At 36.0% G+C, this 24,350-nt stretch overlaps 1 protein-coding gene across 1 annotated transcript in view; it reads left to right on the top strand.

Annotated features, from left to right (window-relative positions):
* Positions 1-23,756, top strand: part of LOC144965142 (uncharacterized) — a 225,774-nt gene extending 202,018 nt beyond the window's left edge. Inside the window, exon 4 of the mRNA XM_078900130.1 lies at positions 19,552-23,756. Coding sequence (XP_078756256.1) covers positions 20,550-23,348 — 2,799 coding nt within the window. The 5' untranslated portion in view covers positions 19,552-20,549 and the 3' untranslated portion in view covers positions 23,349-23,756. The remainder of the gene's footprint in view (positions 1-19,551) is intronic.
* The last annotated feature ends 594 nt before the right edge of the window (positions 23,757-24,350 follow it).

The raw sequence follows: 24,350 nt of genomic DNA, 5'->3' as shown, positions 1-24,350 counted from the left end.
GTATTTCATATATATATATATATATTTATATATATATATATATATATATATATATATATATATATATATATATATAATTAAATCGCAGTCAACTCTATTGCCAAAAAACTTTTCGTTTACTTTAACTATGTACAAAAACAAACGTTAGTCAAATTAATAGTGTCTTCAACAAATTATCAAAATTACCAAATGGATTGAACTGGTCACGTGATAAATTCTAGGCTCGTGGGAAATGCAATCAAATACCATTGGAGGATTAAATTCTGGATCAAGACGTCCTGACTGCTTGCTTTGAGACACATTATACATTATTAATGTTATTGTGCGGCTATGTGGTCTAGTGGTATGACACTCGCTTTCGGATCGGAAGGTCCTGGGTTCGAGCCTCGCGCTCGGCGCATAGTTGAGTCCTTGGAAAAGGCTCTTTACTCACATTCTCTCACCGTACTCAGGTGTAAAATGAGTACCTGGTTGTTAACAGCGTTTTCTTTGTCCGGAAAATTGTAATATCGCCTAACAGGCGTCATGTCCCGTCCTACATGTTAATAAATGTTGCTGTTGACCAGGGACCCCTTGTAAATCGCTTTGAGCACATTTAGTGGATATTGCGCTATATAAAAGCTCAATTTTTAAATCTATTTTAAAAAAATTATCATTGTTATTATTATTTATTGACAGCTTGTATCATGATCAAAGATATTGTTAAATATAATTGGAACGTGATGCAAATGTCTATGTAAAGGGGTCGCATCTGAGAGGAGGGGGGGGGGGAGGGGATGGGGGTGGGAGGGATTTGCTAAATTGCCACGATGTTCTTCCGTGTTTAAAAAAAAAAAAGAATAGTACCAATCAACATCATTTGTTTTTCATAAACCACGCGACATGGCACATTTGACATTTGACATTTCAAATCGCAGTCAAGACAGTTACTGATAAATAATGTTTTCTTTCACACTTTCCAATTAACGCTAGTCTAGTTGGACAGAGTCGTCCATGTATTTAACCTCCTCCTTACAACCTGCATCAAAATCGTCACATTTGTTACGACGCAATATTATACATTTTTCTTATCCAGGTTTATTTTGCACATCACACACATTGAAGAATGATCTTAGTTTAATTACTAATAAGAACATAAAATTGTTTTCTAGAGATATTGTTTGCGTTTAAAAAAATCATTTTTTTTTTCTGGTTATGCCCGCCATTTGGGGAAAATACTGAAAATGATCGGTAAGGGGAGAATTAACAAAGGCAGCAGCCTCTTATGGTTCTCACACTACTATGTTATGACGATCGACCCAATCAGCAAAGTCCGGTTTGCACTCGTGCACCGTCGCGGTAGCATCGTCACAACACACCGTTCAACTAGATGCTCTGCCGTTTCGGGATCTTGCCCACATCGGGTACATGTGGGACGGGTGGAAAATCCCCAGTGATGAAGCGCACTTGCTGTTAGGCAGCTCCTCGACCGAAGGCAAGTCTTAATTGTGTGGCTATGTGGTCGGTCTTGTGGTATGACAATCGCTTTCGGACAGGCGCATAGTTGAGTCCTTTGAAAAGACTCTTTACTCGCATTAACATCGCAGTCAACTTACTCAGTTACAATATAAACTGTTCCTTTCTTCACACTTTCCGAATAACGCTAGCCATAATATGGACTGGAAGCATCCATGTAATTAACTCACTCAACCCTAACACCGACTATATCCGTAGTTTACCCGGGTTACTTTTACCCCGTGCCTATTAATTACATTTTTATGAGACAAATTATAGGCGTAGTATCATAGCTATTGTTTGTAGTTTTTACATGTTAATGATAGTTGGATTAAACTATATATGTACATGCTCAATTTTAATACATTTTTTCCAATTTTGGGAAGTAACAAAAGTCTCTAGGATTGAGTGAGTTAACAAAGGCTAGACTTAATTGTGCGGCTATGTGGTCTGTTTGTATGACAGATGCTTTCGGATCGGAAGGTCCTGGGTTCGAGCATAGTTGAGTGATTGGAAAAGACTCTTTACTCACATTCATATGCGCAGTCAACTAAGTTACTAAATGATAATATGTTCTTTTACACTTCCTAATTAACGCTAGAGGTTTCCATAATATAATTAACAAAGACAAGTCTTAATTAAATGAAATCTTTCAGTTATTTGATTATTGTTAATAATTTTCTCGAGATCCAAGCAGTAACAACAACATTTGCACTCTGCTTTCTAAAGCAAACATATGACCCGATAATTGTGTCTACGTTTAAGTATGTCTAGTGTTTTCTCAATCAATTGCTATTTCTGCCTATTTAAAATCTGAGACATACTTTTTGGTTATAACCCTATGTGTGAATATTCAGTTGTTGGTCTGCGTGTGTGTGTGTGTGTGTGTGTATGTGTGCCTGTGCCTGTGTGTGTGTGTGTGTGTGTGTGTGTGTGTATGTGGCGGGGGTTGTGGGTTGTAGCGCACAAGTGATGCTTTTTTTTTCAACTGATGTAAAGCGCATTGAGCATTAAATAATGTTTTTAATGCTGCCATATAAATGTCACATAATAATAATAATAATAATAATAATAATAATAATAATAATAATAATAATAATAATAATAATAATAATATATTAATATAATAATTATTATTATTATTATTATTATTATTATTATTATTATTTTTATTATTATTATTATTATTATTATTATTATTATTATTATTATTATTATTATTATTATTATTATTATTATTATTATTATTATTATTATTATTATTATTATTATTATTATTATTATTATTATTATTGTTATTATTATTATCATTATTATCATTATTATTATTATTATTATTATTATTATTATTATTATTATTATTATTATTATTATTATTATTATTATTATTATTATTTTATTATTATTATTATTATTGTTATTATTATTATTATTATGTCAGTACTAAAATGAGAAAGAAAAAAAACCCACGTTATATTAATTTACCCAGTTAAATTGTCATGTCGCAAACTGATATATAAGATACACCTCAATCCCAAACTTGACAAAAAAAAGTCAATTAAGATTCTCTTCTATAACTCATTATCCACTAAACGTCCTCATGACGCTTTACAAAGTGTTCCTGACCAACAGCAACACGTAACATGCAGAAAGCGGGACATGGCGCCTGTTTGGCAAAATTACAATTGTTTCAGAAATAGACAACGCTGTCAACGGTCAGGTTTACATCTGAGTACGGTGAGATAATTTGAGTAAAGAGTCTATTCCAAAGACTCGACTATGCACCGAGCGAGGTTCGAACCCAGAACCTCCCGTTCCGAAAGCGGGTGTCGTATCACAAGACCACATAGCCGCACGGTTGTGGGTTATTATATTCTATCGATATTTTCAGTCAAATTATTTCAAGCCTGAATGAAGAGAAAATTTTATTTCCCTGTTACGATGTATTTCTTCAAAGGTTGGGTCGGACAGAGAGTGTGAGTGAAAGAGTGAGTGGTTTACTGTACAAACATCAAAGGTCACCGTGAGTACACATGGACTTATCGGGTCGGACAGAGAGTGTGAGTGAAAGAGTGAGTAGTTTACTGAATAAACATCAGGGGTCATCGTGAGTACTCACAGACTCATTACAATAGTGTTACATTATTTATAGCCCAGTTGTCTCCCCTTGATTTGTCATATTTATATCACGTGATAAATATTAGGCTGACGGCGAATCCTATCAAATGTCAATGAGCGATGGTGTGAAAAATCAAGATATAGAGTCTTTTGAATACGTTGTGACTGCTTGTGATCGTAGCCTTCGTAAAGTTATGGCCTGGCACTGACAAAAAAATGACGTCAAAATGCCAGTCTTTTGCTCCAAAACAAAACAAATCGTGAGTTGTATTCAATAGTTCAACCAATGGAACCATGAGCACTACTAACGACAACTCACTAGGTGGTGCAAAATCCAAAAAATGACGTCAAAATGCCAGTCATTTTGGGTTTCAGGGTCAGGCTATAACTTAACGATGGCTACGTTGTGATGCGATGCATTCCACTAGACTATAGATAGTTCGAAGATGACGTCACTCAGGTCTTTGTTATTGTTTTTGCCATCCGCGTTTATGAGTACTTCTCACTAAACTGTATTAACCAGACTATAAACCTTCAAGGTTACACACAGTTTGTGTGTTGGCCAGTTTTACTTCCGGATGGCAATGTTATGAGTTTCTGAGCCAAGTGCATACTATCTTTAGATAGTCCGAAGATGACGTCACTCAGGTCTTTGTTATTGTTTTTTTTTTCATCCGCCTTTATGAGTAATGCTCACTGAACTGTATCAACATGACTATAAACGTTCATGGATACACACAGTTGTGTGTGTTAGTCCGTTATACTTCCGGATGGCAATGTTTTGAGCTTCTTAGCCAAGCGCATACCATCTACACACACAAAACTGTGTGTAACCATGAACGTTTATAGTCTGGTCAATACAGTTTAGTGAGAATTACTCATGAACGCGGATGGCAAAAACAATAACAAAGACCTGAGTGACGTTAACTTGGAACTATCTATTGGATTCAATAGTCGTAACGTCACTTCCTTCCTAATGACGCAAGGTAACTTCGTAACACTGGCTCTAAACTATCGGAACAATGGCGGACGCCCGTATGAAATATTTCTCCGGCGAGCATAAATACGTTTCCAGAGGAAAAAAAACACATAAATTTGATCATGTTTTGACTTTTACACATTCTGATCAAAAGGCATATGAAAAGGGAATGAAACGTTCTAGCCAGCATGAAGAATAAAAAGTAATGATTTTCTTTGTTTAGAACCAAGATGGCCGCCGTTGCCCGGCTGCGTGACATCAGACTACTGAAACCTATTGACGTTTTCTAATTATCAATGTTGTTATTATTTAATTGACATCTTAAATTGTGATCAAAGAGATTGTTAAATATAATTGGCACGTGATGTTAAATGTGACCCACCGCATCAAAGCGGTATTATGTCGGGATCCAATCGGTAAGGGAAATTGAATTCATAGCCACAAATATCCAACTTGGGTTTAATTTCTGTACGATATGGTGGAGTAAAAAGACTATTTCTTGCATTGCAAAAACTCCTAAGCTCCAATGTCTCATCATTCTATCTCTAAATTCTCTTTTTGGGGTCTGAATCATCCCGACATAATACCGTTTTGAGACGGAGGGTCACAAATGTCTAAGTATAGTGCTGATGTCGTGCGATCTTGTGGTATGACCCTCGCTTTCGGATCGGATGGTCCTGAGTTCGAGCTTCACTCGGTACATAGTTATTGACTCATTGGAAAAGGCTATGTACTCACATTTTCTCATCGTACTCAGGTGGAATATAAGTACCTAGACGCTTTCCACTTTTGAAGTTTTCTCGTTATCATTGTTGCTATTATTTATCGACAGCTTATATCATGATCAAAGAGATTGTTTAATATAATTGGAACGTGATGTAAATGTCTATGTAAAGGGGTCGGGGAGGTGAGGGGGGGGGGGAGGGAATTTGATAAATTGCCACGATGTACTATTGTGTTTAAAAAGAAAGAAAAAAACCCAGGAATAATACCAACCAACATCATTTGTTATTCCATAAAACACATGACATGAAACATTGATTTGACATTTCATATCGCAGTCAAGACAGTTACTATATAAACGTTCCCTTCACACTTTCTAATTAACACGAGTCAAATGGCTAGGAAGCTTCCGTTTAATTAACAGAAATATAACTTAATTGCAGCTATGTGATCTTGTTGTATGGCATTCGCTTTCGAATCGGAAGGTCCTGGGTTCGAGCCTTGTCCTTGGAAAATACTCTTTACTCACATTCTATCACCGTACTCAGATGTAAAATGAATACCTAGCCGTTAACCACGTTGTCTCTGTCGGAAAAAAAAATTGTATTATCGCCTAACAAGCCTCATGTCTCATTGGGTCGGACAGAGAGTGTGAGTGAAAGAGTGAGTGGTTTACTGAATAAACTTTAGAGGTCACCGTAAGTACACCTGGACTCATTACAATAGTGTTACATTATTTATAGTCTGGTTGTCTCCCCTTGACTTGTCATGTTTATATCACGTGATAAATAATATTAGGCTGACGGCGAACCCAATCAAATGTCAATGGGCGACGATGTTTAAAGTCAAGATGTAGAGTTCGTCTGAAGACAAACTGATTGGCTGCGTGTCTTAAGCATGGCGGCTTTTATTGTTAAACTTTTTTAAAAAATTCTATTGTTGTCATTTATTGACTGCTTGCGTTGTGATCAAAGGGATTGTTTAATATAATTGGCACACGAGGTATAACGGTCTTTGAGAATTTAAAAAAATACTTTGATATAGCATTAATTAACGTCAATAGATATAAAGTCTCTTTAAAACTTCCTGAATGTTTTGTAACGACTTCATTAATCGTGTAGTGGAGGGGTGGGGGGGGGGGGGGCTCTTTACTCACATTCTTTCACCTTATTGAGGTGTAAACTGAGTACTTGGCCGTTTACAGCGTTGACTCTGTCCGAAAAAAATGTAATATCGCCTTACAGGCGCCATGCTACTTGCTGCATGTTAAGTGTTGTTGTTGGTCAGTGACCCCTTGTAAAACGCTTTGAGCACGTTTAATGGATATTGCGCTTTATACAACTGTATAACTGTAACAAAGCTCCAAAAAAGTTCATTTGCGACCACCTTCAGATTTATTTTACCCGACCGATTTTGATGGTAGATAATTCCAAAAAAATCGTATTGATCTTAGATACTTTCGAATTTAGTATTATATTAATCAAAATAGATAAATGCATGTTTCCAATGACCCTTATGTTTCCAAAAAAATTGAACGTTCTCCACATAGACGTCTAGATCTAGATAGAATTTACATTTTATTTTTAAACATGATTTAAAAATATGTCGCAGGCTGAGAAAACCCGGAAAGATGCGCAAATTTCATAAATTGTGTTATGTATGCAGTTGTGTTGACCACATCTTTCTGATCATTTTCCACTTTAAATTTTCTGTCTATATGTCTAATAAAACACCAGTTATGATTTTATTTTCTGAATAAATTTGTTGCTATGAGAAACACTTTATCTTCGATTTTGGATCATTTCTCGAATCAAAGTTTGCCGCATCTTTCCGGGTTTTCTCAGTCAGCCTCGCATATTATGTTAAATTTTCTATATCAAAACCATCTTTGCATGATACGGTTTGTGACGATGGGTCATAATATATTACTGTTTGTATGGTAATCAAAGGATTTGTTTAATAACAGGCATGGGATGTAAAGGTCTAAGTATAGGTGAAAAGAATTTGATTTGCTTTTATCCACGGCGGAATGCCGAAGATGCACTAAAGCAGGAAAGTTCAAATGAAAGTTTAAATAATGTGCTGACAAGGTAGGCTGGGAGGTGATCAAAAGTTTTTAGAGATGTTATCGCTTTGAGAAAAATGCTTGAATTAAGGTGTCGGTGAGGTTAGGTGTTAATAATATTCGTTAAAAGGACGCGATGTTAACCCTCTCCTTACCACCCTTAAGGAAAATCTTCACATTTGTTATGATGTAACCAACAATTTTCTAATTCTGATTTCATTTTGTTATAGTTATGGCGATAAAAACTCGAGACTGTGTTGCAGGACTCATTTTTCTGAACAAAATATTATAGCATATACCCCGTCACTTTTCTGTTTGAAAAATATATTTTTGTGTTGGGTGAGTTTGAAGTTTCGGGTAAAATTCTGAAAATAGCTGTTAAGGAGAGAGTTAAAAGTTTTACCTCTGTCGTTCAAAACAATGCAAATACAAATGTTATATCACGATTAAAACAAACAAAAAATCTGTCCTTCCTGAAAGACACCATAAGATATCGTCGCCAAGGCATGTCACTTAGGAATATAGATAATCCATCAAACAAGATGTCTGATTTCAATAGGAATAACCCATGTTGTCCAAATGAGCAAATTGGGGGTTAATAAACTTGCCCGAGAAAACAAAAACAAACGAAAGTGCCTGAAGCGGGGCTCGAACCCGGGAACAACCGGATCACAGTGCAATGCCTTAACCACTGGGCCATTTCGCCCCCTGTCAGGAATGAGGCCTTGGGTAAAGGATATGGATTGTGGAGACTATTTTGTAGGTAGACACAGATCAGCTATGTGTTCTTGTGATATGACACTCGCTTTCGGGTTGGAAGGTCCTAGGTTCGAGCCTTGCTCGGCGCATATTTGAGTCCTTGGAGCTCTGATTGATAGAATTTGGTGAGAACTACTTATAACAAAGGCTGGCTAAAACAATAACAAAGAGGTGAGTGACGTCAAATTCGTTTTGTCTATAGATAGAATGCGCTTGGCTAAGAAGCTCACAACATTGCCATCCGGAAGTATAACAGACCAAGACACAAAACTCTGTAGAACCTTGAACATTTATAGTCTAGTTAATACATTTAAGTGAGAATTACTCATAAACACGGATGGCAATAAACAAGAACAAAGACCTGAGTAACGTCAACTTTGTTCCATCTATAGATTTAAAATGATCCATTAACATTTTTGTTGTTTTTGTTTTTGCCTGAATTAGGATTTTGAGCCTGAAACGTTCCGTTTTTGGTATTTTATTCTTTCTTTTTTGAAGCTGTTATATCCGTTTTCATACATCTATCACATTTTAAAATGATTTAATTCCAAGATCTTGGCTTTCGTTTGATATAAATGATATCTTGTTTTTCATTTTACGTTGTGAATAGAAACACTTAAAACTTGCAATCCTTCTACGCGAAATATTTTTGAAACGACAAACTTCCTCATTGGGCGGAGCGTGGATTCACCGAGTCCAAGAACATCTCGAATTGATTGCAAGCAGTCTGAATTTCTCATTGCCTCGTTGACTTCTCGTTTCATTCGAGAGACAACGTTGACTCGTTGACTTTGACTTGTTTTTGTTTTTATGTGTGTCCTAGTATTTTGTTATAATGACCTGCCCTGATTGAAAATCTTTAGGTCACTTGGTGCAGCGGTTTATTGCGTCTTCTGCCGTACTTTGGAAAAAAAAAAAAAGAAAAAAAAACACATTTAGATTTTGGCCATAAAACCACAAAATATCGATCGATACAAATGACCCCCATCTTGTCAAAATCCTAGAAGTCCCAGGTTTTAGAGAGTTTGACAACATGAGGGACTTTTTTATCGATCGATATTTGGTGGACGTGGACCTTACGAGTTTTATGGCCAAAATTTTAAAAACCTGTTCGGAGTACACCAATCAAATATTATGAAATTGTAAGACGAGTACAAGAAAAATAGGGAGACTGAGATGAGAGCCCGGGGAACGAGTGCAATGGACGGAAAATGCACTGTGTGGTTGGAAGGGAAAAAAATATAAACAGAGAAATAAAGTCACGAAAGAATTTCATTTAAATCTTTCACGAAGATGAGAGAGACAGAGAGAGAGAGAGAGAGAGAGAGAGAGAGCGAGTGTGACGGAATGAAAGAAGAAGAAGAAGAAGAAGAGAGAGAGAGAGAGAGAGAGAGGAGAGAGAGAGAGAGAGAGAGAGAGAGAGAATTGTTCATTTTTTTCGCGAACTTCCACAAAGAAGAAGAAGAAGAAGAAGAAGAAGAAGAAGAAGAAGAAGGAGAAGGAGAAGCAGAAGAAGAAGAAGAAGAAGAAGAAGAAGAAGAACAACAACAACAACAACAACAACAAAAAAACAACAACAACAACAACAAGAACGAGAAGGACAAGTACAAGAAGAAAAATAAGAAAAAGAACAAGAAGAATAACAAGAAGGAGAAGCTGGAGATAAAGAAGAGAGATTGATAGAAAGTGATTGAATGAACGAAAAAGATGCCATGCTCAAAAGTTATGCCAGAATGTCTCCATACAATTTGATTCTAAGATCGTCTACGACTGCTCACCGGAGTGTCTCACAAATGGAACTGGCAAGTGTTCCGCACCAATAGCCTGTCGTATACACTTATCTGCAGCATCTGAGAAAACATGTTCTTAAAATTTGGCCAGAAAACTCGTCCTCCCAATATCGATTGATTAGAATAATCCTTATTTTTTCAAAACCCTCAAATCTGTGAGTTTTCAAGTGTTTGCAGTTTGAGACACGATGAGGGTCAATATATTGAATAGATATTTGAAGGATGAGTTTCCTGGCGAAATTTTTAAAACTGTGTTTATTCAGAGTATTGTTCCCTTGATTACATTTCATCATTCACTACAGTCCTTCCAATACGTCTTAATACAGTGGTTTTCACTCATGTGCATGTTGCTTAGACGCTTAGTCCGATGCACTCTGTTTATATAGTGAAGTAGCCTGCAATATTTGCTTGGAAATAAAGGCCATTACGAGCAGACTTCTATATATACAAGGGTATCCTGAAAAGTATTGACGTCGCTCTCGTATTTACAAAACTATAGTAGATACGACATTGACAAAGGTATTGAAACAAAGAATGGTTTATGTTCGTCTTTCCGTCTATCAATTTAAATCTCAGCATAGTCACCGTTCCCATCCACACAGAGCCGCCAACGATGCACGAGTTATTCCATCACGTCCAAGAGGAACTAATATGGCAAACTTCGACATCATTGAGTCACCTCAGCCTGCACATGCACAAGAAAAGGAAAAAGTCTCTCGGAGCAAATCAGAACTGTAAGGAGGGTGTCTACGACTTTAAAAAAAACCTTCCTCTTTCAAATTGATCATGCGCTTATGTGAGCACATAACAACTTAAGAAATTAAGGAGCAGGCACCAGTTTAAGATAAAGATCTGAACAAGTGTGTATGAAAGGTGCCAGACAAAACAAGAAAGAAAAATACAAGAAAAAAAAACATCCCAAAAAATCAGTCTACCTCGACTGGGGGATCGAACCTCAGACATTCTGATTACCGGTCAGCAAATAACTTTCTATAACTCAGGATTTCTCGAACGATCTAGCAAGTTCTTCCCTATGAATTTCCAAGCCTTTGTGAAATGTCAGATTGATTTACCCAGTGATTAGCTTGATTAAGTTCATTAATTTCTTTGCTTGGTACTCTGGGGTTGATGCACGTTGTGGACGACCACTGCGAGCCTGCTCATTAATGTTGTTGGGAACAGCATCAGTTCCAGTAAAGCATATGACCCCCCTTTTGAATTGTTCGAATACCCACGAGTCACTATAAATACGTTTCAGCCGTTTTGAATGTTGACGGGTACACACAAATAAATGTTTATTGCATAATTTTTGTATGTGATTTCTTCGACCGACATGTTGGAGTAAGGGTTATTTCAAATAATATAGAATGAAATCAAGAAAGAGCAGTTAAACAAAATTCGGCGACCTAATAGAAGAATAAATTACACACATTTTTATGTATAGTTTATACTGGTGAGTTAAATACAATTTGAGATATTCAATAGATGTTAGGATTTTCAGATAAACCTAGTAGTTTCAAGTCAACAACAAAGTTATTCGAGGAATATATTTATCAGCCCGTTATGCATCGAAACAATCAAAAGCAAAGTATATAACATCGTGCCCAAAAGACAAACAAACAAACACACACACACACACACACACACACATCATACATACACACACATGAATGCATACAGTAAGAGCATCAAAGATCACAACTAATTAGTACATACATAGAAAAACATTGACGGGTTTGATAAAGCTAACTTAAAGCAGAATCAAATTGATTAGCATAGTAGATAGAAAGGTGAGACTCACAATTATATATATATATATTATATATATATATATAATATATATATATATATATATATATTTACATATACGGTTGGAATATGTTTTATTAATGACAGTCTTGATGCTTGTGTACCTTGTGTCAATGGATAATTCCTGTAACAGACAAAAGTGTGACAAACTTATAGTCGTGGCTGTGATAAGCTGCCACGAACTACGTCAATGGTTAGTTGCGTAGTGAGACTTTCTAATCGCGAAATTGGTAAATGTGGAATAGGGATAAAGTCCGGCTCCATGAGCTCAATGGATCTGAAGACTCCTTTTTTCAGCGAGCCAAGTAGAGCCAATATTCTGTTTATAGACTCGTCCATTGTGTAGTGTTAGGCTCCTTTAGTACCCAAAGTTTCTTCGTCACTATCATAACCAGACGCTTGGTCAAAGTTGAGAGAGGAATAAAACAGTATTTTTTTGACCAATCAAAACAAGGAATTTGTGACACTTACCTTCACACGTGCTCGGACAAACATAGTCGGTTCTTTATAAACAATGACGTGAATGAAATCGTCCTGTCTCTGATCATTGTTAATGTTTTTATACCGTCAAATGGGTGAATAGTTATCACACGATTTTCTCGATCAGATTTTAACCTTTAAGTTTACACATAGTTTTCTGTGTTGGTTCTATGGATCAAGCGGCAGAACAGTGGTTATTTTACTTAGACACATTCTATCGATAGTAAAACCTGTGTAGTCTGCTATTTTGACCAATCACTGTCATTGTTTACAATGTGACGACTGTCCGAGAGGCGTGGTTATCAAGGTGTCCATTGTGTGTAAAAGGCCTTATACAATGTCTTCATGTCAATAATCTATTCTGTGAGTTTATATTTGGGCCACAAGAGCAGGCAATGTAAAGTGCGACGCTGTGTTTGTTTTAGACGTATTTCACTTCGAGGGGTCCGGATAGCTCGGTTGGTAGAACACTCGCTTCACACCCAGCATTAATTGTGTAGCCTGATCTGTTAGATCTTGTGGAAAGTACTACGGTCCAATCTAAAGGGTAGTAGCTAATTCATATTGTCCGTTTCAAGCTATAGAAACCGGGATAAAATAAGAAAGAACGTAAAAATAAAAACGGCCGATGAATCCACATCTGCTTAGGGGATCAAACAATTTTATATAGCTGAAAGAAATCCTCACGAAACCTTCTATATTTTATACTAATGACATCTAGAGTTTTTAAATATTTCTAGTATGACATTGATTCGACGTGTACATGTATACAGGTCTGACATCGGAACCCACTTATGGGCCTAGTTTAACATTGTTGTAGTGGACAATATTTCACGTCCTTTTTGGAGATGTCCTTTACAATAATGAGCCCAAAAGGAATTTGGTTATCAGACCTGCAAATATGTGCACGTCGCATGGATCCCAACCAAAGAAGCAATTTTGCAAATTTCTTTGAGCAATTGTGTAAATATTGTGACTTTGAAAATAGCTTCATTCGAAGAAAAAAGTTGAACTTATGTTTCAAAAAACCCCTGAAGAATGGGATAGCGTGGCTCAGTTGTACGGTCTTTGCTTCGTACCTGAAAGATACCGAGTTCAATCACCCGCCGCGCTGTGTGCCCTCGAGGAAGTCACCTCGCCCTAGCTCATTTTGCAACGCTGCACTGCGGCTAACGCCTGGGTTATTCCAGTCTTCCCTTGGAATAAACCCTAAAGAAAAATTTCCCCATGGGGATGAATAAAGGGAAATTTATAATTTATTTATTTATTTATTTTTAAAAATTCGGTTTATTGGGAAGCTAGGAAATGATTGAAGGTTTCCCCAATCAGAGGTTAGAGTTAAATCCAAGGCTTTGAATGGGATTCTAGAGGTTTGTATAATCTGATGCTTGTGTACCTTCAGACTCTTTGTAAGACCTGTGGGTGTAACGAGCAGGTAAGACTCACACTTCTCGCCAATGGTTTGATCAATAAGGACATTGTTCTGGAACGGAGTGCTAGCGCTAGCGGTGTGATGGTTGAAGGTAAATACAGTCATTGGTCAATTGATTTTCTTGTTCTTGGATTACAATGATTGTGCTGTGCTCTGGAGAAAAAAAAACCGGTATTTTAAATTTTTGGCCAGAAAACTCATCCTACAAATATCGATCGATTAAAATGACTCTCGTCTTGGCAAACACTCTCAACAAGGGACTTCGCGAAGTCCCAGTTTTGGGTGATTTTTTTTTCAAGGTAAGGGTCATTTTCATCGACCGAAACCTGAAGGATGACTTTTCTGAGAAAAATGTTGATATGTATTTATTTTATTTTACATATTACGCAGAGTTGTGTTGTGTTCTTTGCTGGAAATTAACGGAAAGTTCTTTTTTAAAAAGAAACATTTTCATTCGTGAAGACTTATGATTTTATGAAATAATAATAATAATAATAAGGTATAATAATATAATATAATAATAATAATAATATAATAATAATAATAATAATATAATAATAATATATAATAATAATATAATAATAATATATATAATAATAATATAATAATAATTATAATAATATAATAATAATAATAATAATAATAATAATAATAATAATAATAATAAATAATAATAATAATATAATAATAATAATAATAATAATAATAATATAATAATAATAAAAATAATAATGAATAATAAATAATATAATATATAATAATAATAATAATAATAATAATAATAATAATAATAATAAATAATAATAATAATAATATAATAATAATAATAATATATCATATAATAATAATAATAATAATAATAATAATAATAATAATAATAATACATAATAATATAATAATAATAATAATAATAATAATAATAATAATATAATAATAATATAAAAATAATAATATGATAATAATATATAATAATAAAATAATAATAATAATAATAATAATATAATAATAATATAATAATAATAATAATAATAATAATTAATAATTAATAATAATAATAATAATAATAATAATAATAATAATATATAATAATAATAATAATAGTAATAATAATAATAATAAAAACAATTTTTTTTTAAAATAATAATAATAATAATAATAATAATAATAATAATAATAATAATAACAATAATAATAATAATAATAATAATAATATAATAATAATGATAATAATAATAATAATGATGATGATGATAATAATAATAATAATAATAATAATAATAATAATAATAATAATAATAATAATAATAATAATAATAATAATAATATATTAATAATAATAATAAAAATATTATTATTCGAAGTAAGCTGCTAGAAATTGTGGGCTGTAAAAGCAATGTTAAAAATGAATAATGTAACAATTGTAGAAAAAAAAACAACATAATATCAATTGGGCTTAAAACCCTTCTTCAGCTTATTACGTATACATAATTTTTTAAAGTGATGTTTTATATAGCACAATATCCACTTAACGTGCTCAAAGCCCTTTACAAAGGGTCCCTGTCAAACAGTAACACCTAACGACATGTAGAACAAGACTTTACTCTGTTTAGGCAATATTACATTTTTTTTCTGACAGAGACAAATCATTTATTTGAAGCTGTTATATCCATTTTTCTACAATACTTCATACTATGTAGACTATAAAGACTAATATGAAGTCTTAGGGTTGATAGATTTCTATGTTGAAGGTCATTTGGATACACCAATATTTGATGAAATGTTTACGGCCAAAATAAAAGAAAAATGTCTTACAGTACAGAATGAGATCAGAGTGATTTGAGAATTTATTGTATATAACTCAAAATCCACTCGAAGTCTCAAAGCGCTTATAAGGGGTCCCAGGCAACAGCGACACTTAACATGTAGGATGTTAGGCGATATTACATTTCTTTTTTTGGACAGAACAACGCTGTTAACGGCATGGTACTCATTTTACAACTATGTACAGTGAGTTATGTGAGTAAAGAGCCTTTTCCAAAGACTCAACTACGCGCCGAGCGAGGCTCGAACCCTGGACCTTCCGATCCAAAAGCGAGTGTCATACCACTAGACCACTATATAATATAGAATATAATATACAAAGAATATAATATTATTGTTCATTACAAAAATCAATACTTATCCCAGTTTCTAAACTCAAGTTGAACGTAGCCTACTTGTTTATTCAACGCTAAAGCTTTTTAATGTTTGAAACATTTAACAAAGCACCACGGGGCTCGTGTTGCTGTTCTTGTTGTATGTGTTCTCTGTTCATGTAATCATGTCGTTTTCATTGGTTGGTTTCAGTTGTCAGTTATGAATAAGTTATGGATGTAGTTTGATTTCCCCGGAGTTTGAATCCATCACAATAGCCAAATAGAACAGTAATGGATAAAGGATATGCTATAGTGGATATTATGAGACTGGATTGTGTTGAATTAACAAAGAGATAACAAAAAAAATAGAAAAGAATAATTAAAAGGTTTTGAATTCGTTCGCATACTGGTTGAAATGTCTATTGAAACATTCATTGTGGTTGACAGTCTGAGAACTAGTTCTGTAAAAAAAATATATATATGCGGCTTTGTGGTCTAGTGGTATGACACTCGCTTTAGGATCGGAAGTTCCTGGGGTCGAGCCTCGCTCTGCGATTAGTTGAGCCCTTGGAAAAGGCTCTTTACTCACATTCTTTCACCGTACTCAGATGTTAAATGAGTACCTCGCCATTAACAGCGTTGTCTCTGTCTGAAAAATAAATTGTAATAACGCCTAACAGGCGTCATGTACCGTCCTACATGATAATTGTAGCTGTTGGCCAGGCACCCTTTGTAAAGCGCTTTATTCGCGTTTAGTGGATATCGTGGTAAGTAAAAGATCAAACAATTAAAAAATTAAAAAGGTCTTGAACATTGCCTAGCCCCCTCCCCCCCCCCCCCAAAGAAAGAGAGATAGAGAAAGAGAGATAGAGAGAGGGAGAGAGAGAGAGAGAGAGAGAGAGAGAGAGAGAGAGAGATGCATACATGCTTGCAAATTTGCATCTTCCGTCCAACCATTCAACCATCCACCCATCCATCCATTCACCCATAGTATGAAGTTGACGTCACTCAGGTCATTTTTGTTTTTGCTTTTTGCCATCCGAGTTTATGAGTAATTCTCACTAAACTGTATTAACCAGACTATAAACGTTCAAGGTAACACATAGTTTGTGTGTTGGTCCGTTATACTTCCGGATGGCAATGTTGTGAGCTTCTAAGCCAAGCGCATACTATCTATACGGATATATCCAAGTGCACATATTAATAGTTCTGATAGTCAAACACAATTATGGGCCTCGATAACACTGTTGTAATGGACAATTTGTTTTGTTTGTTTGTTTTATTTGCGTTGGTTTCAGTCGGTATCCATTATAACACTGAGCTCGTGAAAATTTAGGATATCAGACCTGCAAATAATTACACGTTGGTTTGGGTGTATTTGCATTTCCACTATCAGCTCATAAAAATTTGGGATATCATACCTGCAAATACCACGTCAATGCTATCGAATTTACATCCATCTATATAATAATATCAGGTGTTTAGTCAATTTACGACCGGATTACAACTGCTAGATTCTTGCACTCTAGCTTTTGTAAAATTCGGACCTGTTTCCAATCGTTGCATGAGCTTACGAGTGCGCGGAAGAAAAAAGTTCGGATTCCAAACACTTAAAAGTACAAGAAATATTTTATCGACCCTCAAAAATGTCTAATATCATTACTGTTTATAAAAAAATAACTTTAGATTTGCGCAATATCCACTAAACGTAATCAAAGCACTTTACAAGGGGTCCCTGGCCAACAGCAACATTTAACATGTTCAACCTGTTAGGCGATATTACTATTATTTTCGGACATAGATAGTAACAATAAAGAAACTTTATTATATTTGTTTAAATGATTAATGATAATACATATTGGCCATAATTGCGGCTGTGTGGTCTAGTATGACACTCGCTTTCGGAAGGAAGGTTCTGGGTTCGAGCCTCGCTCGGCGCAATGTTGAGTCCTCGGAGAAGGCTCTTTACTCACCTTCTCTTACCTTACTCAGGTAAAAAATGAGTACCTGGCCATTAACAGCGTTGAATCTGTCCGATAAAAAAATGTAAAATAGCATTCGTACATGTTAAATGTTGCTGTTGGCCAGAGACCCGTGTTAAGCGCTTTGAGAACGTTTAGTGGATATTGCACTATATAAAAGCTCAATTTTTTATACTTGAATCAATTTCAACGCGTCACATTCTAGCGTTACAAATTGTTTCTGCATTATTGATATCATTACGCGTTAGTGGGGAAGTGTATTATAATACTGCCTGTTGCACACTTTGGAATCGAATAATATATGGAATACCTTGACCCGAGGGGCTGTTCACCCCTCGGGGCTACTTATTTTTAATCGAATGCCACTGATCCTGAATCAATGGGTTATTTATTGCACGCCCTTACTCTGCAAAAACGCGTGTTAAAAATTTTGGCCAGAAAACCCGTCCTTCAAATATCGATCGATTAAAATGACCCTTGTCTTGGCAAAAACTCTCAAACCTGTGACTTCGCAGGACTTCTGCGAAGTCCCAGGTTTGAGAGTTTTTGCTAAGACGAGGATAATTTTAATCGATCGATATTTGAAGGACGAGTTTCCGGCCAAAATTTTAAATATGTGTTGTTTTTTCAGAGTATGACTATATAAGTCATGATAAAAATGCACAATCAACACGCTAACACTGTATGGTATCCTGCTGTGTACCTGGATACCCGATAGAGCCGTCATCAAACCAATCTGTAGATTGTCCATTAGTTATGATCAGCATCAATATTTATCCCATGCCATTCTAAGTTTGTATCGATCTAATAATCAATGTCACCCATATGAAAACCACCCACCCTGTTTGTTTACCTTGGCAATGAGCTCTCAACATGAAAATCACAAAATAATAATTGAAACAGTTCGCTTCTGTTGTTATGATACGTAAGGAAAAAAAGACGAGGATTGATTACGTCAATAACGCTTGTCAACTCAAAAAAAAAAAAAACTTTAAAAGGATCCTATTATTTCCAACAGTATCTAAAGCTGCTTTGTGAATAGTTATTTTTACGAGTAGCTCTCGTCCTAAACTGAGCGAAATGATACAAAAATTATTTAGTCTCTGTAGGAAAACAATTGTAATATCGCCTGACAGGCGTAGTGTATCGTCCCACATGTTAAACGATGTTGCTGGATAGGGAGGGACCCCTTGAGCCTTGAGCACATTTAACCCGATATAAATGCAGTTGTTTTGTTTTGTTTTGTTTTGTTCTGTTGGGGCGGGGGGGGGGGGGTTGGTTTGTCATATTTGTGGGGGTGGGGGCGGGGGGGGGGGGAAGGTTGAGTACAAGTCATACTTTATGAAATAGAATCTGATTTTATATATCTTGCTTGGGGAATGAATATATGAAGCATTGTGAGTGGCATTGAGCATTGGGAAACATTGGAAATTCTCTATATAAAAGTATATGTATCATTGGTTCTCAAGCTGGGGACCGTGGTCCTCTTGCAGAGCAAGATGGCGTTGTTAGTGGACCGTGAAAGGCTGGTCAATTATAATAATGATTTTTGATAACGTATTTTACAACACGGGATAGATAGTAATTTCCATTCATGTCTTTAAAGGCGAATACCTCTTTGTTGCCGGAATAATTGGTTTTGAATTAAAACCAGCTTCCGAAAATTCACAGGGGACCCAAATAGAATGTTTTGGAAAAGTTTAAGAACACTGCCATATTTATTAATGTATTTTTCTTTGTACAACCAATTCTGTTTTAACAAGTTTTTTTTTCATTCTGTTGCAGAAACCTCAGTGAGAAACGTGAATACGCCATGAGTCAGATGCATCAAGCAACACAATATCCGATGACATCTGCTAGTAACTTACAAAACTCCAAATGCGTCAATGAATCTTGGAACACGTGACTCTTACGTCAAATTATACTAATGCCTCATAATTGTAAATGAAAAAGCTGTTTTTTATTATAAATTCAACGGCCATAGATAGATACTTATCCTTTCACCTGGCTTGGTTCAAAGAATAGTCCCTATTATTAATGACATCTGAACGATTTTGAAATTATGGTTTGCTCTCCTCCATTCTCGTACAGTTGTAACGATTTGTCTCAGCTGGGCAAATATAGAAATCAAATGTCAACATCTTTCGACAACTGGACCGGAGTTTCTCAGATTATTACCTTTATGAGTTTTTATTTTTGAAACCTTCAATCATTAGTAACTATAGTCGGATGATGTATTCCTACTAATTTGTTGTTCCAACGGGAGATTACTCTGCAAGGCCCGTAGTAGCGTACATCAGAGTCATAAGTCTAATCAGAATATCGGATGAAAAGATTACCTTCGCGATTATGTCTATTAATAGAATCAAATAGCTTGTGGATGGATAATTAACCTGAAAGTGTCGATATACCATAAATAACTATGTATCTCTTGGTTCTTGTTCATGGAAAGAACAATTGAGGTAAAGTGCAGTCTTCATATTCCTGGATTCACATTCGTGATCAACTTATTCTACGGAGTGTAAAGTAAAGAGACAATGAAAGGTTTGGTCAGAGATCAAAATATAATTTCAGAACCAATACATATAATTCCAAATATGGATCTAATGTCACGTGATGCACTACATATTGATATATAAAGTTTGCAGAACTGCCTGTACGCATTGATGAGCGCTCTGTCACCGATGTGTTAGCAAGTGTAAATAAAGCATATCGCATTTTTGGGGAGAATTGCTAGGCGGTAAAGGTGATATTCATGTCGGAGACTTTAGGCCCGATCCGGCATGTTCGTACCTCACGCCAAAGTTCGCATTGTAGGACTAGGCCCACGGCCCAAGAAGAAACGGTTTCATCGAAGACGCCTCGCTCTAAAAGAACTCGTCAAAATGCCCTGCCTGTTGCCTACGGTTGTAATCGTTTTCCTGGGCCTTTTAGCGGTGGCTGCTGGGACGGGTATGGCGGTGGCTGGCTACCTCCCGAAGCAAGATGCAAATAATACAGAGTCTGTTGACGTCGAAATTGAAGCGAGTACCTCCACACAAGAGTACGGCATCACTTTCTATCTACTTAAAATGTGCTCTTACCTAGGTCCGCTTATTATGGCTTTTGGAATGTTTGCCGTGATTGTAGCCTGTGTTCTATATTGTGAAATCATTGATAAATATTCGATGCTCGTCCCTGATAAAAAGGCAGCAGTTTATGGGAAAGACGAGTTGTATCAGATAATAATAGGTGAAATGAAAAAGAGTTATGCGCAGTCTTTGATTACTGCATACACAAAAGCAACAGAGCGTACTCTCGCGTTAGACAAGGACAAAGAGAGTTTTAGTGGAGAGTTTTTACCAGAGCAGTCGTTACCGTTCAAACAAACAGAGCCTTTGACTCTCGATCAGCAAATAGACATCGAATGCGATGGGTATACGCCATCTCCCCCGATCCCCAACAAACGGTACAGCGTCATCCAAGCAAGGATACAAAGGCTACGAAGCGAGGACAACTGGTTAAAAACGTCCTCCCTTCCCAACATACGACGCTCTGAAAACGCCAGCATTAGGCGCGCTTGTCGTGCTGCTAAATTAAAACAAATAAAGAAGCATTCTCTAAGCTGTGATTATACTATGGACGAAGCTAGACTTCGACGAAAGTCAATGATGCTTAGATCTTTCCTTTTAGGAAATTCTTGCTCATCTGGTGAGCTTCAACAAAAACGAGGCAGCAGACGATTCTCTTCTGTAAAAGTTCTTCCATCGGAAAATGCTTTTAGCTGGGATGAGATTTCTCAAATCGTGGCTTCCACAGGATCGTTCCCCATGACCAGACTCGTTCAACGACGTGGTACTTTTGCGTGTGGTGATATGAGGACGAGAAGAATGAAATTCCTACTTTTACTACAAGCATCTGAAAGTAAAGACAACGTTTCAATAGATGGTCGGGCTACTGTTGCAGGTATACGACGGAAATCATTCATTCCATACACAGACTGTGATAGATTCATTGCCACAGAAGAAAGAAAGCATAATAGAGACAGAAGACCCTCGTTTAATCCTTTTATTCCGGCGGGTACGCGTTTAGGTCAACCCCCACCCGCAGCAAACGGGGGTCGCAGACATTCATTCTTTCCGATTAGAAGAGATGATCAGATATATGTTAGTGATCCATATGAACAAAGAAGACATTCGTTTAATCCAATAGGAATAAATAACACACTGAAACCAGAGTTCGCAAATACATCTGAAAGTAGGCGGGGTTCCTTTAATCCCGATTTATTACACGATAGGCAGGGCGATATAGGTAGGCGTGGGTCGTATATACCACCACAGAAGTCAAACTTTCTCATGGTTCCTGGAGTAGAAATAGATAGATTAGTTTCAGAACGCCATCCAGCAGCAGATGCAGATAGTAATCCTAGTAAACAAACCCTTTCACCGCCGGATTGTCATACAAGCGGTCACAAACCAATGCCTGGTTCACACATGCCACACGATTTACAAGTTGACAGAACAGTTGAGAGAAGACATTCATATAACTCTCCAGCGCAGTCATTCAGTGGGAATGCAGGAAAAGAACCGTCTCACGTGCACACGTTAAAAGTGCCGCAAATTGTAATCAACTCGGAAATTTCTGGGGGGTTCCTAAGCGTACCAGCCCAAGATTTTATCTCTAGTGACCGCCGTCATTCTTTTAACTGTATTGAAGCAACAACGAAATCACGATCTCAGAACCCCACTGCTGTCTCCTTCAAAGGTGTCGACAAACCCGTCTCTCAACGGCATCCCTATAAATCGTCTCACGACAACAGACTATCGTCACAACCTCCTCAACATCTTTTACCGTCCCCACAACCCTACTGCGGGTCGCTGCAATCTCAGAAATCTTCCAGACCTCCAAAGCAGGAAATTACTCCTCCTACCTCAATTGAAGTTAGACGCCCGTCAGGTTTTAAAGAAGAAATGATTTTATTTACACCTTTGACCGTGAGTGATTCGAGGAGTGCTAGCCCTATAAGTAATGTGAGTTGTTGTGGAAGTGAAAGAGTTGGTGCAACACGAACAGCCTCGATAAGCTCCGAAAGGACGTATAGAACGGTTTCACCCGTTTCTGTGGCAAACACTGAAGGCCCACTTCGTGATGAGTCTTTAGAAAGACCACTAACACCAGTAATTGCTCCTGATTATGAGTCTTCACGTCATTTCCGCATCACATCACCACAATTCTCATTTGAGAGAGTACCAGCCCATAGTCAGCACGAGCCTTCCCTGTCATCTTCACATCACAGAAAGCATTCATTTCACTCTAAGCACGGGGCTCGTCCAAGACAGCATCGAACACAGTGTCAGAACGATTCTCCAATCAGTACCGGCTCAGGTCCGGCTACTCTTCTTCCGTCGTCTAATCTTAACGCCAACGCCGCACTGCAGAGAAGCAAGTCGGCTTCGGCGATTGCCTCAGACGAGAACGTCTCGACTCCTCCATTTGTCAGCTATGCAACATTGTCACCCTCAGCTTCCACGGCGCGACCTTCTATTAAGGATAAGACGGTGAGAGGAAGACAGAGATTGGATTTGGACGAGAAACCATTGTGACAGGAGGAACTATTTTCTCGGTTAAAAACAACAATTTTACGGGTACTCAAGAAAACAGAATTGCATAATCGACTTCAAGTATGTGATAATTGAATATTGCTATTGCTCTATAAATCAATCTATATATTATATTATGGTATTTTTTACTTTTAATATTTTTACAAGGCATAACTATTTTGTCAATCTTGAGTATTGTGTTTGATACAGAAAATAGGAGCTTGTGTTAAAGATATAGGCTAACTGTTTGATTGATAAGCCTATAATATCATTAATATATAGTCGTTGTTCTCATGGAGTCTCATGGAGACAAACATCTCATACCACCAAATCAACATAGAAGAGTATTGACAAAGGATTGTACTTAGTATTGAATAAGGTGATATCTTGATTTATCCCAAACCACTTGTTATTTCTATCTCATACATATAAAACAAATAATAAATAAATATATATGTATATATATATATATATATATATATATATATATATATATATATATACATGTCTACATGTATATATATATATATATATATATATATATATATGTATATATATATATATGTATATATATATATATATATATATATATATATATATATATATATATATATATATATATATATATTTCATTCATATATCCTTTACGTGACCAAACGTCACTCAAGCTAGCACGTGAAATCAATGTCGATATAAATTGAGAGGCTAAGAATTTTCAAAAATTAATTTACTGTCAAAAGCGTGTAATAAAATCCAAAAGCCCCATAATATTGTTACATTATCTGACTTAACTACCCACCGTACATTTAAAAAATCTCGTGAACAACTTAATTCAATTTATCGTTGATTACAAGATTGGATATGACTTCTTTACAGCCAGAGCAAAAGAACTTGGTTTGATACTGCTATAACTATACTGCCGTACTCTGGAAAGCCCATGGTCTCAAAACGACATTATGTCGGAACGAACCAGATGCTTAAAAGCTGAATTAAATGTTAAACTGG

The sequence above is a fragment of the Berghia stephanieae genome, chromosome 1 (genome assembly GCF_034508935.2).
Source record: "Berghia stephanieae isolate SIO BIC M18660-M18661 chromosome 1, UCSD_Bste_1.3, whole genome shotgun sequence".
Classification (NCBI taxonomy): Eukaryota; Metazoa; Mollusca; class Gastropoda; order Nudibranchia; family Aeolidiidae; genus Berghia; species Berghia stephanieae.
This window is presented reverse-complemented; position numbering and strand designations above follow the sequence as displayed.